Here is an 18,497-nt window from a genome sequence, read left to right on the forward strand (position 1 = left end):
CAGCAATTCCAGGTTCCAACTACTCTCTCCATGAAAAGGTTCATGTGAAAATTCAGCTGGATTCATTCGATACTAATTCAGATCCATCACCTAATTCTGCCTTTAGCTGTTAATTCTGGTCCCTGTCCCTACACAGTAACATTTTTTTGTTTCTTATCTATCAGCTTTCCTTTATTGTTTTTGGGATATCTGTTAGGTAGCCACTCAGGTTTTCCCAAGGAGATCCCTAGCCTTGCAAGTTAGCCTTTCAGATTGCCTTATTAGATTAGATTGGATTCCCATTGATGCAAGCAATCTCCCCAAACTCCAGGAGGTGTCAGGGAAGTAAATCCTTTAAATAGACATGGGCCCAAGGCAGGGAAGAGCTCATTTATATAAGTTCTGGGGAAGGATCTCGGCTCAAAACATTGACTGTTTATTCATTTCCATAGATGCTGCTTGACCTTCTGAGTTCCTCCAGCAGTTTGTATGTGTGTGTGGCAAATGGTCTGATTGTATAATTACATAGTGTAAATTACATTATATTGAGTAGCCTGTAGGACTTCTGGTAAAATTACTTAATATTTTTTGCCATGATATTACCAGAACTTTAGTAGAGATTAGTGTGTTCTGAGAGTATATTAACAGGACGTTAATGAAAACAGAACTAATTAAATGGCCATAGGAGAAGAATCAAGGTTTGCCCCATTCCTGTAGACAGGTTATTAATGTTAATTACCATTATTACAGCACGCTCATCAATATTTAGACTCAGCTTTATCATTAACTGTCTTTGGTGAGGCAATCTCTGTCATAAATATCAAATCTCCTCAGGGAAAAGAAAACTTTTTGATGTGGTTTGCTGTTTAGGAAGAGACATTCCTTTAATATTTTAAGCTTGTTTTAACATATCATTTTGTGCTATTTTGCCAACAAATAACTAATCTCCTTTAATAGGATTCTTTCAATCATAATGTCTTCAAGCACATCCTGTCACATGAGCACTTACATTATGTCAGTGCACGCTGAGCAAGCAGAGCCCTTGATCAAAGAAATGTTGGGGTTGCTTTCTTGCCTGATCCCCAGGGAAGGAATTCACAGGGATAACCCCTCAACTCCACGACCATTACCTTATACACACCAGGACTGCAAACAGTTCAACATATGTGGCTAGACTGAGGACTGAATGGTTCACCTTCTCCCTCAGCAGCAGAGTCCCATACACCCATACACACAGTCCCTAAGCCGATACACCTCCCACTTCCGAATATAATTCTGTTTCTAACTACCGAGACTTACATTTACAAATTCAACTTGTTAATAATTACTCTAATCGAATGAATTCAAAGTCTCTATATTGAAAACTTACTGATGTGTTAAGTATACAGGCAAGTTACTCCTTTGAAGAATTTCCAACCTATTCCTTGACATTGTTCCATCTGATCTGTTTCTGCAGGGTTGCATAATTATAATGATCGATGTTATCAGAAGTGATTATCCAATTGTGTGTATTAATAGGAGAACAATTTCACTTAAATTTTATTTAAATTATTGCCCTTATGTGCTGAATCACTTCGAATTTTGAACAATTGGTAATCCTGGCTTCTAATGGCCTTTGACTTGCCATCCCTACCCGAGAGCTTGACTGGACTCACAACCTTGTCACTTCACCTTTGACCAATGATACAAGTACCGTTTTGCAAATCGAATCCCACCTGCTGATCCAAAAAATCTAGTTTCCTTTGCAACTGAAGGTCTAGAATTTCATCCTGTCACATCATGTTGAGAAAGGAGTCGAAGAGTTACAGAATGTAGAAAACAGAAGGAAACAAAGAGTTACTGAGCAGAAAGAAATTCTGGTAAAGATTCTGAAGACTTGGTAAAGACTCTGAAGGAAACTACCTACAGGCAGTATTTCTTCAGGTAGAATAAATAAGCCAAATCAACATTCTAACAAGCCTTCATGTAAGTAATCCAAAAATCAATCACACTTTTTCTGGCAAACGATCACTGCAATCAATAGCCTGTAACTTCTCTTTTGGAGTTGAGCTTTTGAACCACCCGTACTACCAGGCATTGTTGCAGCGTGAACTGAAGTCTCAAAGGTGCAGGATGAACTGTGGCGCAGCGTGTACATGTCAAATCAAAGTGGTGGGGCCTAGGCCCAAGCCCGTGAGTGAGGAATGACCCGAAGTTCGGACAATTAAAACGTTGGGAGACTTGAAAAGATCAGGGTGTTGGGGCCAGAGGCGTGGGACAGGCCGCGTCAGCTTACTGCTCCATGAGGTTTCCGCGCCTCTGTGCTGAACTGAGGCTGTGGCCTGCAACTAATGAGCTCCTGAAATGGCTTCGAGGTTGTGGCTGCACTTTCGTGAACACCAGTTCTGAATGTTATTTGCTTATTTTCATTGTTTGCATGATTTGTTTTTTTTTCTCTCTGCACATTGGGCATTTGCCACTCTTTTCTAATGGGTTCTATCACGTTGCTTTGTTCTGTGGCTATCCTGTCAGGAGACGAATCTCAAGGTTTATGGTATACATACTTTGAAAATAAATGTACTTTGTACTTTGATAGCACTGTGTGGTTTATGCTAAATTGGAACACAATATTAAAACCAGATATGAAGGCTCCTAGAAGGTAACTCATTGGTGGGAATATAAAATGGAATTTGGTGCAGAAAATCCATCAGACAATAAGATAAAGGCAGAGAATTAGGCCATTCACCCATCAAGTGAGCTCTGTTATTCAATCATGGCCTATGTTTTTTTTCCCTCAAACCCATTCTCCTGCCTTCTCCTGGTAACCCTTAACCCCCAAGAACCTAACAATCTCTCCCTTAAATAAAACCCAGTGACCTGGCTTCCACAGCCCTCAGGGAAATCAAATTCTACAGATTTGCGTCCCTCTGTTCTGAAGGGATGCCCACTGTGCCTCTGGATTTGAGACTCAAATAAAAATGGAAACATTCGTTGAATCCAGACCTTTCAGTATTCAGTAGCTTCAATGAGATCTATGTTATCAAAGGATACAAGACATAAATCAGTTACAGTTATGGACAGAGAAATGGCAGATATTGTTTAATCAACGCAAGACTGAGCTGTTGTACTTTGGGAAGTCCAATGTAAGGAGAAAGTAGACAGTTAAAGGCAGGACCCTTAAAAGCATTGATGTACAGAGGGATTTTCGTGTCCAAGTCCATACCTCCCTGTAAGTGGCAACATACATAGAGTGGTAAAGGTGGTGTGAAGCAAGGCATTGCCACATCTCTAAATTAGAAACCCAGATATAAAAGAGCTAAGGCTCGAGAATGGGAATTAACACCTTTTCTAAGGTTTGAATGGGATGGGAGTTGAAAAAATTATGAACAGAAGGTAGATTATGTGATTATGAAGGAGAAAAAAAGATATTTACTTGGTTAAATATTACAGACTGCAAAGCAGACGGATTCCAAGAGTTAGGCTTTAATAAAGAGGCACAATTATATCATGCAATCCATTATGGCCTCTATAGCCGTCTATGGCAATGAATTCCACAGATTCACTACCCTGAGGGCACTGACATGCCAGAGAACAAAATGACCTGGGAATACATATCCATAATTCCTTGGAAGTGGAATCTCAGGTAGATGGGGCAGTAAAGAGAAGTTTTAGCACATTGGCCTTCATAAATCAGGGCAGGGAAAGCAGGAAGTGGGATGTTATGCTGAAGATGTACAAGTTGTTGGGGAGGCCGAATTTGGAGTATTGTGAGCTGCTTGGGTCACCTACCTACAGGAAAGTTCTCACTAAGCTTGTAAGAGTGCAGAAAGAATATGCAAGGGTGTTGCTGGTACTTAAAGACCTGAATTACAGGGACAGGTTGAATAGGTTGGCACTTTATTCCCTGGAGCACAAGAGAATGAGGTGAAATCATAAAGAGGTGTACAAAATTATGAGGGGTATAGATAGGATAAATGCATGTAGGCTTTTTCCCACACAGGCTGGGTGAGAATAGAACTAAAAGTCATAGTTGAGGGTGAAAGGTGAAATATTGAAGGGGAATCTGAAGGATAACTTATTCACTCAGAAGCTCGTACAAGTGCAGAACAACCTACCAGTGGAACTGGTAGAGGTGGTTTCAGAGGGGTATATGGATAAGAGGAGTTTGGAAGGCTATGATCCAGGTGCAGGTAGATAGGACTAGACAGAAGTTCAGGCTGTCATGGACTAGACAGGCTGAAAGGCCTGTTTCTGTGCTGTAATACTCTCTGATTCCATAATTTTGCACATTGCAGTTTTAGGAACCTACCAGTCGGTCTTGCATGGAATGCGAGGCGGTGAAGTGATATGGTTGTACTCCAGTTGGTCTTCTCTCTCCTGAGTATTCATACTGATAGGAAAAATGAGAACAAATTTCAGGTTAAAGCCAGTCCCAGATATGAATACTTTAAAGAGAAGTTCTTCTTCAAGGCAGTGGCCCAGGGTTTTTCATAACTATTTGATCAAATTTAGACTCATTTTAGCAGCTCAGAGGAAAGATACCATCCATAAAAATGCTGCACTCCATCAGTAATTCCATAGAATCTCAGCCCAGATTTTTTTTGTGCTCAGCTCTGGTGTGGAACTCAAAGCAAAAAGGTGACACAAATGAACATTGATAACACCAAGAAAATAAAGTTAAATCCTGGCTATATTTCCCAATGCGCTGTGAAGATGGTGCGGCGATATTCGAAGAGAAGGGATAAAATTAACTGGTCAGTCACTGCAGCCTGATTTAATGTTGCCTTCTAGTTCCAGAATAATAAAAAAAAGAACTGCACAATATACACACAAAACGCTGGTGGAACACAGCAGGCCAGGCAGCATCTATAGGGAGAAGCACTGTCGACGTTTCAGGCCGAGACCCTTTGTCCTTGGCCCGAAACATTGGCAGTGCTTCTCCCTATAGATGCTGCCTGGCCTGCTGCGTTCCACCAGCATTTTGTGTGTGTTGCTTGAATTTCCAGCATCTGCAGATTTCCTCGTAATTGCACAATTTAGCTCATTTTGTTGTTGACTGTCTTTGAAGAGGTGCAATCGCAAATTATTCAGTGCTTTCCCATCCTTTTGTATGCAAATGTATTCTCCATGAACTCATTTCCTTGGCCCTTATAACTATTTCCATCAGTTCTACATTTTTTAAAACTGTGCAGCTGTAATGATAATATTGACCCTGTCAAGAACATAAAATGGACATTATTATCCTTGTTTGTTCTACCTGTGGAACCCTTAAAACAATAGTATTTCATCATTCTGTAATCTATCATAAGTAAACCTCTCTATGCTGTTCGGGATCATTATGGAAGGCATTGACGCTCTCCAACGTTCAGGGCAGACCATGGATATTGCATGCTAGTTGTCTATGTGATATGCAAGCCAGGGCTGTATGAAACGGCGGGCAAGGTGTCGTCCACGCAGCAGATTAATTCAAAGGAACTGCAGAGACACCAGCAGCGTCGCAGGTGTTGCCAGTCAGTATCAAACTCAACCTAGGGCTGCCTTCGGGACTCCACCTCCAGATTTTATCTCGGCCTCTAATCCTGAAGACTTCCCCATGAGTGGGGACAGCCACAAGGCAGTGGAGGTTTGACATCAGAGTTTTCCTCCTTCTAGATGAGCTGCCAAACACACCTGATGAGCCCCATCTTCACGAAACAACTGGTTTTAACGTGCCAGCAATCCCACTTTGTCTCTCCTATCAGTAGAAATGGTTCTGCCACTTGGTAGCCAAGCCACTTGTGAAGGACAGGAGCTGGACTTGGCTGTCAAAGGCTATTTGAGACTCACGCCATTGAAAGTATTTAATAGATAATGGGAGTTTATCCTCCCCTACTGCCCCCTGGCTATAACAACCTTAAGGAACCATGGGTAGTAAGATATTGGATTAACAAAAATGAGAAATCAATTTAACATCCAACTCATAATTTGTGGCTAGTGAAACCAGTCACTGGGTGTGGGACAATCTGATTTTCTCACATTGGAATTAAACAGGGGAAGACAAGAGATCAGTGCTCATGCTATTATTAAAGCTATTATTAAATCCCTGACACATAATGCACAGTTCAGGACAGATCTGCTTTGAAACTTTACTTTTTGGTTGGTTGCATATTCATGGAGCTGTCTTTCAACTCTATAACAAAACGGAGTATATTCTGAGTACTCAGAGTTTGTACTCACAAGGCTTTTGGAACAGACACCAGTATTGAATATTCAAAGGGGTTCTGCTAGTTGGGATTTACTTTGTCCATTCGTAAAGTGTTGCATCATGTGATGTGGACAATCATGGTCTTTCCATGACTATGATTGTTCTTGGCAAATTTTTCTAGAGAGGTTTGCCATTGCCCTCTTCTGGGTGTTTTCTTTACAAGGTGGGTGACTCCTGCCAACAGTGATACACTTTAGAGACTGTCTGCCTGTGGTAGTGGTTGCATATCCAGGACTTGTGATATGCACCATCTGCTCATACGACCATCCACCACCTGCTCCCATGGCTTAATGTCACAGTGATGGGGGGGTGGGGGCTAAGGAGGCGCTACACCTTACCCAAGTGTGATCTGCAGTCTAGCAGAGGGAAGGAGTGCCTTACAACTCCTTTGGTAGAGACATATCTCCACCTCGCCACCCAAAATGGGGTAAGCTATCATTATAAACATGTAATTCTGTGAAATTATCTGACAAAGGGTGACGGCCCAAGACGTCGACTGTACTTCTTCCTATTGGTGTTGCCTGACCTGCAGCGTTCCACCAGCATTTTGTGCGTGTTGCTTGGATTTCTAGCATCTGCAGATTTCCTCGTGTTCAGGACATTGGAGTTGGGAGTTCAATTCTGACGCCATCTGTAAGAAGTCTGTACTCACGTCCTTCCCGTGAGTGCATGGGTTTCCTCCAGGTGCTCCGGTTTCCTCCCACGTTCCAAAGATGTGCCAGTTAGTGGTTAATTGGTCATTGTAAATTGTCCCGTGATTAGGCTAGGTTTAAATAGGTGGGTTGCTAGGCAGTGGAGCTGGTTAGGCTGGAAGGGCCTGTCCCGCACACTATCTCCAAATAAGTAACGTACAAAACTTTGTGTCAGGAGAGAGAGATTTTCCTGAAGACTTGCTAAGTGAATGTTTTCCAATTAGTTTCCAAGTAGCTCAGTTTTAGTCACCACATGTGCAAGCAATCAATAATTTGGGAAAATTACTTAACCCTGCTAGAAGGATTTTTCTGAAATTTCTGAAAATTGTTTAATGCAGATTTATTTATAAAATTGAATATTCCAGAACAAACACAAGGCTGTGTTGAAATTTTGTGTTCCTTTCCAGAAGCTATGAGATTAATTGATAGCTGGCTGCTCTTGGGAAATAAATAATATAAAGGTATTATTAAGTCAAGCAGGTCGGCTTTGTGAAACAAACCCTTTGTTTTTTAATGGTTAAACCATTGAATTATTTCAAATCAAAGCAGCCCACCTTCCCTGTAACCTTTCCCTCAATCACTGTTGCTCTCCTATCACTGACCTTCCCAAAGCAAACCGGAATTTATTCTCCGAGCCTCGATTATACTGCTCACATTTTTCTCTACTCATTACTATCATCAGGGATGATGTGTAGGAATTTGAAGAGCCACGTTCAACATTTTAAAAACAGCTTCATCCCCTCCTTAGTCTTTATGTAACGCACTAAACAAATTCCGTGACATACAGTACTGTGCAGATGTAAAAACATTCTGAAAAGTGAAGATGCTTACAAAAGAAATGAAATGGTAAGTTCCTAAATGCCAAAAAAATGTTTTGTAAAGCAGTAAACAGTAAAAAGCTAAATCAAATCAATATTTGGCATGACTATCCCTTGCCTTTAAAACTGCATCTAATCTCTTGGGTACGCTGTCGTGCAGTTTTATAAGAAAATTGGCTGGCAGGTTGTTCCAAGCATCTAGGAGAACATGCCACAGTTCTTCCGCAGATTTGGCTGTTTTGTTAGCTTCTGCCTCTCTGGGTAATCTCAAACAGCCTTGATAACATTGAGCTCAGGGCTCTGAGGAGGTCATACCATCCAAAACCATGTAAAAAAATCTAAGGTGTCTAAGACTTTTGCACAGTACAGTACATCAGTGATGATAAACAGATTCTGACTAACATTCATGCATTTTCCCCCATAACCACATCGCCCTTCTTGTAATCTTCCTATCAGAATTTATCTCCCACAGATTCTCCACATCGGGGGTCACATTACAGTAAGCAATTAATCTGTCAACCCAACGCTGAAGATGTCACCAATAAGGTATCAAGTCGCCATGTTACCTTGGCACTGCGGGAACGGCGCAGCGTGTAACCGGGGTCTCCGAGACCTTCGTCCCTTTGTGGCGGCACTCTCTCGAACCTGCTGCTGGGAGACCTCACCGGAGAGTAGATATGGTTGACGACCAGAGGCCCCTGGGACGGCGAGCGTGGCACGGAACGTGAGCGGGGCTGGAAGGACAGCCTCCGCAGGGTGCCAGCAACGCCGTCGACCTCAGGAGAGTAAGGTTGCTGCACCCCGTGCCAGACAGGCGAGCCCTGCCCACTGTATGCCTGGCGCCCCTGCCAGTCCCTCATCGGATACGAGGGCTGCTGCTCGTTGATGGACCATCGGGCTGTCATCCTGTTGTATGAGGATACAGAGCAAATGCTGTCCGGACGCCCACCAGGAGCTATGAACTGGGGGTACTCTTCCTGGTAATAGGGCGAGAGTAGATTGTAGTACTCTGGCACTTCTCTTGTTGGAGTCTGGTACACCTGCGAGCTGAAGAGAAGGGAAACAGTCAGGAGGATATCACGCTGGCTTGGAGACAAGAGAGACCGCAGATGCTGGGAACTGTAGTGACTGACAATCTGCTGGAAGAACTCAGTGACTTCGGCAGTATAAAGTCATACAGCATAGAAACTGGTCCTTCAGCCCAACAAGTCTAAGCTGACAACAACACCCATCCAAGTTAGTCCCAATTTCAGTGTTTAGTCTCTAAAGCTAGGGTTCCCAACCCGGGGTCAACAGTATTGGTCCATGGCAGATAAAAAAGCTTGGGGGAATCTTGCTCTGAAGTCAAAATCAGAGTCGTGTTCATTGTCATATACACAACCACACTGATGCAACGGTGTAATAAAATACCTGCTTGCAGCATTATCACAAGCAGATAGCATCATATAAACATTTCGTATCAATATAGCCACCCAACTGTCTTCGAAAGGTTGATATTGCACTTTCCTCAACCAACTTCTCTGGCAGCTCATTCCAGATGCATAACATCTGGAATGTATGTGAAATAAGCTGCCTGAGGAATTGGTGAAGGAAGGTACGATATCAACTTTTAGAAGACAGCTGGATCGATATTGTTTGGTTGCTTTTACAGGTTTCCCCTATCTGAAGGTAGAGGGTTCCTATGAAACCGTTTGTAAGCCGAAATGTCCTAAAGCGAAGAAGCAATCACTGTTATTTTATATGAGAAAAATTTTTGAGCGGTCCTTCGAGCCACACTGCCCAACAGCCCTCAATTTAACCCAAGCATATTCACAGGACAATTTAGAATGACCAATACACCTACTAACAGGTATTATGCTAACCTGTACATCTTTGGACCGTGGGAAGGAACCGGAGCACCCGGGGAAACCCCCGCCGTCACGAGAAGAACGGACAAACTCTTTACAGACAGTGGTGGGAATAGAACCCTGGTTGCTGCTACTGTAAAGTGTTCAGCTGACCACTACGTGACCGTGCCGCCCTAAATGAAGCTCTCTGCCTGCGACACCACTGCAAGGAAATTTTTCATTATATCAGTCCATACATTTACTTGTGTATTTGACTAAAAAACATGACTTTGATCAGACAAAGCTACTGAAACAAGTTCAGGCTCTTACAAAACTTCTTTAAATTTCTAACACCTGAAACATTCTTATATACAATTGTAACAAAGTCACCAGATGGTGTTTGTTGAATCATACTCCCTGCATGAAATAATTAAAATAAATTCATTTTTTATTTGATTATGGCCAGGGACATCACTCACAATTTTACCCCCCAATTACCCCTATACTAAAGTTCAAAGTAAATTTATTATCTAAGTACTTATATGTCACCAGGGTACTACCCTCCTCCAAGAGGACCACAACCATCATGAATTTGGAGGCTTGTGTGCCTTGATGACCCCGAAAGCTATGTTGGCTGGAGTCAAGGCTTTATACTTTGGCTCTTTGTAGGATCACACTTGCCAAACAGGTCAAAGGGTAGAGGCCAGACTAAGAGTGGTCCTCCAGGTTCGATGATTCAGCTCAGGGCTAACCACCCTGACTGGTAAAACAGCAACGGAGAACCCTTCTACATCTGAGTGTGACGGTATTCCTGAGTCTCCTCCTGGTACTTGCTTGACTGACAGTAGTGAAAACCGAGAGGAAGGTGCTGACACGATGAAGGAAGCCCTGACCACCACCACAGATGGAAGACTTTCACTGCTGCCCTAAACACCACTGGCATAACAGGCAATAAGTAAGCTGATATACCACCCTGGCATTCACTTTAGAACAATGAAGTACAACAGAATCAATGAAAAACAACACATGAACAAAGACTGACATACAACCAATGTACAAAAGAAGACAAACTGTGAAAATACAGAAAAATATAATAAGAATAAATAAATAATACCGAGAACTTAAGACTCAATCATAGTAATGGATCTGCAGTCGTGTATCAGACAGGGCAAGGACATCAGCTTTCCTTCCATGAAGGTCATTAGTGAACCAGATGGCCTTATGATAATCCAGCAGGTTACTGAGACCAGCTTACTTCTTTTTGAAAGGCACAGTTACTTTAATAAGCTGAATCTAAATTCTCCAGCTGTCACAGTGGGATCCGAACTCAAATCTCAGGATCAATGGTGCAAATGAATGACTGCTAGCCTAGCAAAGGAACATGCGACTGTACTTTTCACTGTGTGGCTGGAAGAATTCAAGCAAAGCGTTCTGACTGAGATAATAATGAAGAGCAGAGAGACTGGCCCGGTGGGTTTGAGCAGCTGCAAGAGACCCATGCTGACTGCTCATCCTATATTGGGTTGTTCCCCAGTTGAAAAGTTGCTGCAGTGTCCTCCTCTGAGCATAGAACCAAAGTCCTGTATGGCAGCAGGATATAATTTGTAAGTTACATATAGGCTGTCCCTGAACCTATGGTAGACATTTCAAGTCAAGTTTGGTGTCATTTAACTACATACATGTATACCGTCAAATGAGACTTTGTTTCTCCAGACCAGACAACATACAATAACTACATAAACAAAGATAGATAAACAAAGCGAAGTGCATAAATTAGATATTGCAGGGAACAGACAAGTTATACGTTGACACTTCCAATGAGTTGAGGCAGCGCAATTGCTTTATAGCAGTAGCTTTAAGATTGGGGTTCAATTCCATGGCTCTCTCACAGGAGTTTGTACACAATCCCCATGACTGCTCCAGTTTCTCCCACGTTCCAAAGATCCCGGGGTTGGGTTTACTGGGCTGCGGGAATGCTATGTTGGTGACGGAAGCATGGCGATGCTTGCAGGCTGCCCACCACAATCCATGCTGATTTGATTTGATGCAAACATATTTCAGTGTATGTTTTGATGAACATGTGACAACTAAAGCTAATCGTTATCTGCTTCCTGCAGTTGAATGAGCTCCTATAGTACTGTTAAAAACAAAACCCCAATACACACACACACCTTTTTTCCCCTACAATAGACAGAACTAGTTTCCTCTCTCCATCCAGTTTTAGTTATTATTCTTTCTTATTAGCTTTATGTGCTTTAAATGTTATTCATTATAGTATTGAATGAGGTGTGGTCACAATATTGGTGGATTTTTTGCACTATTTTCCATCTCATGGGCAAAATTGACTGAAGGAACCCAAAATCCTCCAGCTGTCATGGTGAGACTTGGACTAAAATCTCTGGCTCTGGACTAATGGGCCAAAAGAGTGACTGTTGCAATGCTACAACAGCTTTTATTGTGGCTTAGAAATTCAAATGAAGCATTCCCACAGAGACAACAATGAAAACAAAACTTATTTGTTATGGAGGGATGTCCTGTAAATTTATGTTCAAGCAGGCCTGGTGACTTAGCCACTTACAACAATGTAAAAGTTTAAATACTTCCACTTTTAATATGCTCATATCACACCTTAGCCATTGCAACCAGGTCAGTCTTCCTCCCCCTCTTTTGGCAGGACACAAACCACCCACTGCAGACAGGACAGCACTTCAGGGTCTGGCTTCTCACCTCCTCAGTTCATCCGTCGTTAACGCAGACCTGCGCATGTTAACCCACTGCTGCAGCTGAGATAGTGAGGACTGGCGCTGTGCCATTTTCTCAGTGTTGGTACGGGGAACGAAGCCCCGTCTGTGCACGACATTTCCCCCCTCCTGTGGCGGGTAGCTCTCCCCAGGGGAGCCCTGCTGCCAGTGGTGCCCATTGACCTGAATGGGCCTCTCGAAGCCTGGGTGAGTTCTCAGCTCCGGAGCAGGGCTGTTGGGGTCGGAAGGAGCGTCCTGTCCTGACAGGCCGTTAACCTTGGCCACCAGCTCCTTGCTGGAATCGTTCCTGTCGCTCTTCCTGTTGTTTGTTCTGTCAAACCCATCTGCTTCACTGCTAAACTTTTCCTGGTCAGGTTTGATTAATCGCTTATGATTACTTGTGTGGTTCGATTCTGAGGAAGGCTGTGTCTCAAAATTCAACCCAGTCCTGCTGAGCAGAAGGAATAAAAAAAGCAAATTAGTGCATGAACTCAGGAGTTTCTGCAAATGCTGGAAATCCAGAGCAACACATAAAATGCTGGAGAAACTCTGCATCTTTACTTCCAGTAAGAAGGCAGGGACTGCCAGTAAGATGGCAACGCGTTTGATCACAGCAGCTTCTACAGGGTCAACAGAGGTGTTATTGTGCTTTCTAAAGGTGTTTTTTTTTACTATCGCAAGTCCCTGTTGGACATTAAGAAGTTAAAGTGCTGCAATTCTATCCCATCAGCAAATTACTATTTGGCGGCAAAACAAAAGGAGCTGGTGCAGATCGCAATGCTGTCAGCATCAGAGAGGCATCAGGGGAGTCGGCTCACAAAGGCCGTGTGCAGTCTAACAGCGAGCAATCACCGTAGTCGCTTTTCTAGTGATCGCAAGACCCTGTTGGGACGTTGTTAACGTGGAGCGCTGCAAGTCCGATTCACTAATTTACTGCGGGGGGGGGGGGGGGGGGAAGCTGCATGGCCTCGGTCCTCGTGACGACTAGGCCTCAAGCTGTGGTGTCGCCATTTGTGGTGCCCAGGTTAGAGGTGCGGGAGTCGGTGCACTCCACCAGAGGCAGGTTGTTGCGGCATCCAAGCTGGAGTTGGTGCTGGCCCCCCCCAACCCCCAATTGTTCACGCAGCAGGAGACAAGCTAGTTTGTGTTCGACTGCAGACTGCTGCAACTTTTATGGACAAAGGGTAGTATTGTTTGGCACTGCTCCTGTATGATTGAATGACAATTAACCATGAACTTGAACTTGAATGGAAGGGAATAAACTGTCAACATTATGAACCAAGACACTTCATCATGTGCTGATGAGGGTTCTCATCCAAAAATATCAACTGTTTGTATTCCCTGATGGCCGCTGCCTGACCTGGTGAGCTCCTCCAGCAGTTTATGTGTTGCTCGTGGTTGATTTATCTGTTGTGAAATTGCGCCTGAATAAACAGAGAAAAGCAAGGCAGTACATATTTCTCAACAATGATAGAAGTGATTGGACCCAGTCAGGGGTTCATTGCTTGTTGTTGTTCCTCTCCGCATTGGGCGGATATCTTGCCCGTTCCTTTACCTCTTGCCTGTTTTTTTTTACAAGGCCGGGTTGCTAGCTCAACACTCAACCCAGCACGGATGGGAAGTGTGCAAGGAGCTGGCCAGATCCAAACCCAGGACCTCTTGCCTCATAGTGCAGTGCGGCTGCCGCTATACCACTGGACAGCTATTTCGTTGTTTGTGGCTCTGAGGTATACATCACCTGGTCAAGGACACAGTCTGTATGCTTGCTGCTTCATTCATTGCGTTGATCCAGTCTTCCATCTCTGCCTTATTCTCCGCACTCAAGTAGTAGGTCCGAATACCTGTGTGCTCAGCCTGATAATTAATGCAATGGTCATTACTGTGAATATTTTTCACCTGCCTGTTTATAGTCAGCTGTAAGGGGGAGAGAGAGAGAGAGAGAGGGGAGAAGTATTATGACATGGTCAGATCATAAGGCTGCTCCAAAAATAAAGTTTAAACAGGAAAGAATCACAGCTAGGAGACAAGGCACCATTTCCATATGCACTCTTGGGCTGTTCTTCCTTCAGATGGATAATGGCATCAACTCCAAAATCGTGTGGTTCACACATTGGCATCCTTACTGGGCACTGCCGCCTTAGATCTGGCAAAAGGGAGGAGGTTGGCAAACTTGGGGCCCATTTCCAATAGCCAAACAACCATGTGGCCTAACTGTGACTCACGATGGTGACCTTACACTTGTAGTCACGGACCCAACCTCTGCCGGCTTTGGGCAACATCTTGTTTCAGTACCTCTCAAGGAGGTGTCACCTTTGGCTTCCTCCTTCAGATCAGCCGGCTCCTGATGTTATAAAGAAAGAGGACTCCTTCAGCATGTCATTAAGAAACCTACCAGTGATGCCAATCACAAACAAGAGAAGATCTGTATATGTTGGAACTCCGAGGAACACACACAAAACGCTGGAGGAACTCAGCAGGCCAGGCAACATCCTGACGAAGGGTTTCGGCCTGAAACGTCAACTGTACTCTTTTCCATAGATGCTGTCTGGCCTGCAGAGTTCCTCCAGCGTTTTGTGTGAGTGTGTGTGTTACCAGTGATTCCAGTTGTTGTTCTGTTAAGCACCACCTCTGGAGCTACATTTAAGGTCAAGCCATGCACATAATTCTTACAAGTTCAATGATCTCTTACCTCAGTGCCTCAGAGGGGAATAAGATGCTATTTTTACCCAGCACTTCTCCCTCACTATCTGGAAAGGGAGGTTCCTTTTGTATACTGATACATAGTCAAAGTCAGTCTCTTTAATATGGATATTTCTTCTTTCCAATTTCTCCCCTTTCCTAATTGCCGCATGGCAGCAAGCCACAGCAATTTCAGAAATCTATTCTCCAGAACCCAGCTGGAATAACTAATTTTGGTCAGTGGGGGTCTGCCTGACCACAGGAGGCACCATGTCCCCTGAACAGTTCCAGCAGGTATCGCTGGATAATGAGCAGCAGCAGAATTCCAGGTTGCTCAGTCTAGAGACATTTCTTGCATTCATAATTTTTAATTCTGCACTGTGACCTCTCCATGACATCAGACAATAGCACTGCTATTTCTAAAATATGAAGTCAATTATTAAATGTTGAAAAATAATGCATCTATGAAAATGTGAAATGAATGGATGCAAGAGGTTAAGAAATGCAGAAAGTCTCTCATTTCTTGAAGCATGAAGCCAGCTGGTTTGAAACGCAAATTAAATGCAGCTTTGAAATGCATCAGTTAACTGAAGGGCGGCTTCAGACATCTGTATTCTTCAAGAACACGTCTTGGGTAGTTTGTGAAATCGGGGGACTTATTTTCCAGGCTTTTTCTTCATAAAATCAGGCAAGGTTTGGACAAGGAACCAGAATTTACAGAGATTCCAAGACCTGCGAGTTTGTGACATATTACCCAAAGAACTTTCAGTCAAGTGTCTCCAGGCCACCAGGACTTGCAGTGCCGCCTCCTCTGAGGCAGAACCTGGGAAAGAGACAGATGTCAGGCGTCTGCAAGCGAAATATTTCTGCAGCAGCAAGCTGCTGTGGGTATAAAGGAGCCCGGTCACAATCTTGAACTTGATCATTGGAAGTATCGCATACTCAAGACCACCACTGTACAACAACTGAAACTTAAATTTATATAGCACCCTTAACATCACTAAACACATGGAAGTAACAAACCAGATCAGACACCTGGTTGCATAAGTGAGATACACAAGTCACAAAGAACTTGGTCAGTCAAAGGAACGGAAGTAGAGAGATTTAAGGAAGATATTCCAAAAGTTTTGATGCTGATGGCTGAAGGGATTGGCTGCTGATTATGCAGCAGACAAACCTGATGAGCACTGAGAGGCTAGAGTTGGAGTTGAACAGATTCCTCTGAGTTGAAACTAGCCCAGTCTATCCCTGGGCTCACTGTCCATCCTCGCCATCTGCCTTTCACCCAGAGACTCCTCCCTCTGCATCCACCCATCAGCCACAGACTCCCCCCTCTCCATCTACCCATCACTCAAACTCCCCCCTCTCCAAATGCCCATCTCTAACAACCTCTTTCCTCTTCAGCAGCTCATCATCCACAGACTCCTCCCTCTGCATCTGCCCATCAGCCAGACTCCTCTCTCTTCATCTGCCTATCGCGCAGACTCCACCCTTTCCAAATGCCCATCATCCACAGACTCTGCCCTCTCCATCTGCCCATCACCTGCAGAGTCCTCCCTCTCCCATTTGCCCATCACCCAGAGACTCCTCCCTCTGCACCCGCTTATCACCTGCAGACTCCTCCCTCTCCATATGCCCATCACTAACAAATTCCTCCCTCTCTATCTGCCCATCACCCAGACTCTTTATTCTCCATCATTTCATCACCCACATACTACTCCCTTTCCATCTGCCAATCATCCATAGGCTTCTCCTATTGTTTCCCCTCGGCCCTCCCCACCTTCTTCTCTTTATTCCCTGCTCCACCTACCTTTGCCATCTGACTCTATCATCTTTGGGCATTCGTCACTTCCACCTGTCACTTCCCAGCTTCTTGTCCCACTCTCCCCAACCCCATCTGCCAGTCACCCAACCATGATAGCGTAGTGGTTAGCACAACACTATCACAACTTGGGGTGTTGGAATTCAGAGTTCAATCCCAGCATCCTCTATCAGAAATTTGCACACACTTTCCATGGAATGTATGGTTTTCTCTGGGTGCTCGGGTTTCCTCCCACAGATCAAAGACCTAGCAGTTAGTAAATCAATTGGTCATTATAAAGTGATCCATGATTAGGCTAGGGTTAAACCAAGGGTTAAGCACAGCTCGAAGGGCCAAAGTCCCTGTTCCACGCTATACCTCCAAATAAATATATAAATAAATAAAAACAACTCACCTATCACCTGCAAGCTCTTGCTCCACCCCTTCCATCCATCCTTATTTACTGGCCGTCTCCCCGCTACCTTTCAGCCCAGATGAAGGGACTCGACTTGAAATGAGAACTGGCTCTTGCCCTTTATACCTAACCCACTGAGTTCTTCCAGCGGTTTGTGTGCAGCTACCCCTGGGCACATGCTCACTATCATCCCTCGTGTGAAATGGCAGCCCTCACTCGCTGACCCACTTTGGTGGCAGGTTAAGCGGCACCTTGCCCTCCCTTGCAATTCAATTGGTGGCCTCATTCTTCCTTCTCTCTAATTCTCTTCAGCTCCATTTCATTCTAAGTTATTCTTTCTCCTCCATTTCTAACCAAACTGTCCCTGAATTTAATTCAAAAGTAAAAAAATACCTGTTCACACTGGAAATTGGAAATAAATATACAGGAGACACAGAGGAGTTTATGCTAAAGCAGTTCTGATGCAGTGCCACACACCAGTAAAATTAATTTGGTGCCTCTCCCATGACGCTACTTGATCTGTTCCATATCCTGTGCATTTTCTGCCTTCATTTCCAAATTTGCCCCTCCCACTATTAGATGCCACCCTTTCAATTGTCAAAGCCTACAGGTTCTGGAATTTTCTATGTCCAAGTTATCTGCTTGAATTGCTTTATGGGGCTCAAGTCAAATGGTCTTTAGTAACACTCCATGAAGACTGCTGGGACTTCTTTCTTTGTTAAGGGTGCGATATAAATCTGTTCCAGTTGAGGTCTAAACAGAACAGGCTGGAGATGGATCACCAGTTACCCAGGACTGCAACAAAAGCCAATAGAAATATAATATCAGTGATTCTTATGAAGATCGTTTTATTCAAGTATCAGTCCTATGGTCTAGAGCAGGGATTCCCAACCTGGGGACCATGGACCTCTTACTTAATGGTATTGGTCCACGGTATAAAAAAAAGTTGGGAACCCCTGGTCTGGAGGCTCTAAAATAGTGTTGAGACAAGTGGTGGCTGGCAATTGGATTCAGAGACATTCCAATGAACTTGGGTGCCTAATAGTTAATTCAGAAGATTGTGAAGGACACAGGGTTCACTTTGGCCTGAAATTTACTGAAAACATATCAGCAGGACATTAGACATCTACTGCAGGGGTTAAAACCTGAGGTCCATGGAGACCTTGCTAATGATATTGGCCCATGGCATAAAAAAGATTGAGTACCCCTGATCTACAGTTTTAGACTCTGCAACATTAACATTGTTTTTCTCTCTCTTCAGATGCTGCTCGATTTGCTGAGTATCACCAGCATTGTCTGTTTCGCTTCCGGAATGCTGCGCAA

At 43.8% G+C, this 18,497-nt stretch overlaps 1 protein-coding gene across 28 annotated transcripts in view; it reads right to left on the bottom strand.

Annotated features, from left to right (window-relative positions):
• Nucleotides 1-18,497, bottom strand: part of plekha6 (pleckstrin homology domain containing, family A member 6) — a 347,966-nt gene that overhangs the window by 46,968 nt on the left and 282,501 nt on the right. For 22 of the 28 annotated variants that reach the window (XM_059950203.1, XM_059950184.1, XM_059950180.1 and 19 more), the window contains 4 exons: nt 14,018-14,193; nt 12,266-12,730; nt 8,279-8,759; nt 4,268-4,348 (listed from right to left, as the gene is read on the bottom strand). In XM_059950203.1, coding sequence (XP_059806186.1) covers nt 4,268-4,348; nt 8,279-8,759; nt 12,266-12,730; nt 14,018-14,193 — 1,203 coding nt within the window. Of the gene's footprint in view, nt 1-4,267; nt 4,349-8,278; nt 8,760-12,265; nt 12,731-14,017; nt 14,194-14,311; nt 14,621-18,497 lie in introns of all 28 variants that reach the window. The other 6 variants (XM_059950187.1, XM_059950178.1, XM_059950207.1 and 3 more) reach the window with 4 other exon arrangements.

Source organism: Hypanus sabinus, chromosome 25, assembly GCF_030144855.1.
Source record: "Hypanus sabinus isolate sHypSab1 chromosome 25, sHypSab1.hap1, whole genome shotgun sequence".
NCBI lineage: Eukaryota > Metazoa > Chordata > Chondrichthyes > Myliobatiformes > Dasyatidae > Hypanus > Hypanus sabinus.